Source organism: Frankliniella occidentalis, unplaced genomic scaffold, assembly GCF_000697945.3.
Source record: "Frankliniella occidentalis isolate FOCC.00 unplaced genomic scaffold, Focc_3.1 Scaffold211, whole genome shotgun sequence".
NCBI lineage: Eukaryota > Metazoa > Arthropoda > Insecta > Thysanoptera > Thripidae > Frankliniella > Frankliniella occidentalis.
In genome coordinates, this window is record NW_026267337.1 from 54,813 (window position 1) to 55,460 (window position 648).

Below are 648 nucleotides of genomic sequence, written 5' to 3' on the forward strand. Positions count from 1 at the left end.
AAACGGCTGTATCAAACAGATAAAATTATTTGTAATCGTTTCTAGAACTTGAAAATATACAATACTTTTTCTAACTATGTTCTATTGTTGGTACCCTTTGATAACATCGAAGCGCGTGTATCGCAGCATCACAGAGTTCTTTTGAAATCGTCAGGAAAACCGTTGATCCGAGCCGAGCTCGGTTCCGCTCACCCGACACACGCAATTCCACCACATTGTTCTTGGTTTGCACACTGAATATTAAATTGAAGGAAAAATGACTGCTCACGTTGGGGTTCGAAGAATGGCGCTGGCTGAAATATGTGCTGGACTGGATGATTCACTTATAGTCGGTGTTATCATAGGTTGTCAAAGTGCGAAAATCGTGACCATTAAAAAAAGTAATAACCGTTCGTACACACTCTCGCGAATGTTCCTTAACAATGAATTAGTTTCTTAAAAGCTTCTCCCTACAGACCTTTCTCAGAGAGGTGTATGGAATTTTACCTTTCGTGATTCTGAAGCAGACTTCGCTAATGTTGCTGTCTGGGGGTCACCTACGTACATTGGAAACTGTGCTGAACAATTTCACATTGGAGATGTTGGTGAGATTTTAATGCTTTATGGATGTTGCATAGTAATTGCTTCTTTATAGCGTCCAGTGCGTCG

General features: G+C 40.6%; 1 protein-coding gene across 1 annotated transcript in view; it reads left to right on the top strand.

The window, feature by feature from the left end:
* Positions 1-283: 283 nt before the first annotated feature.
* The window catches only part of LOC127750566 (meiosis-specific with OB domain-containing protein-like), a 3,179-nt gene continuing 2,814 nt past the window's right edge, over positions 284-648 (top strand). The window contains exons 1-2 of the mRNA XM_052272543.1: positions 284-353; positions 456-584. Of these exons, the coding sequence (XP_052128503.1) occupies positions 284-353; positions 456-584 (199 nt within the window). The remainder of the gene's footprint in view (positions 354-455; positions 585-648) is intronic.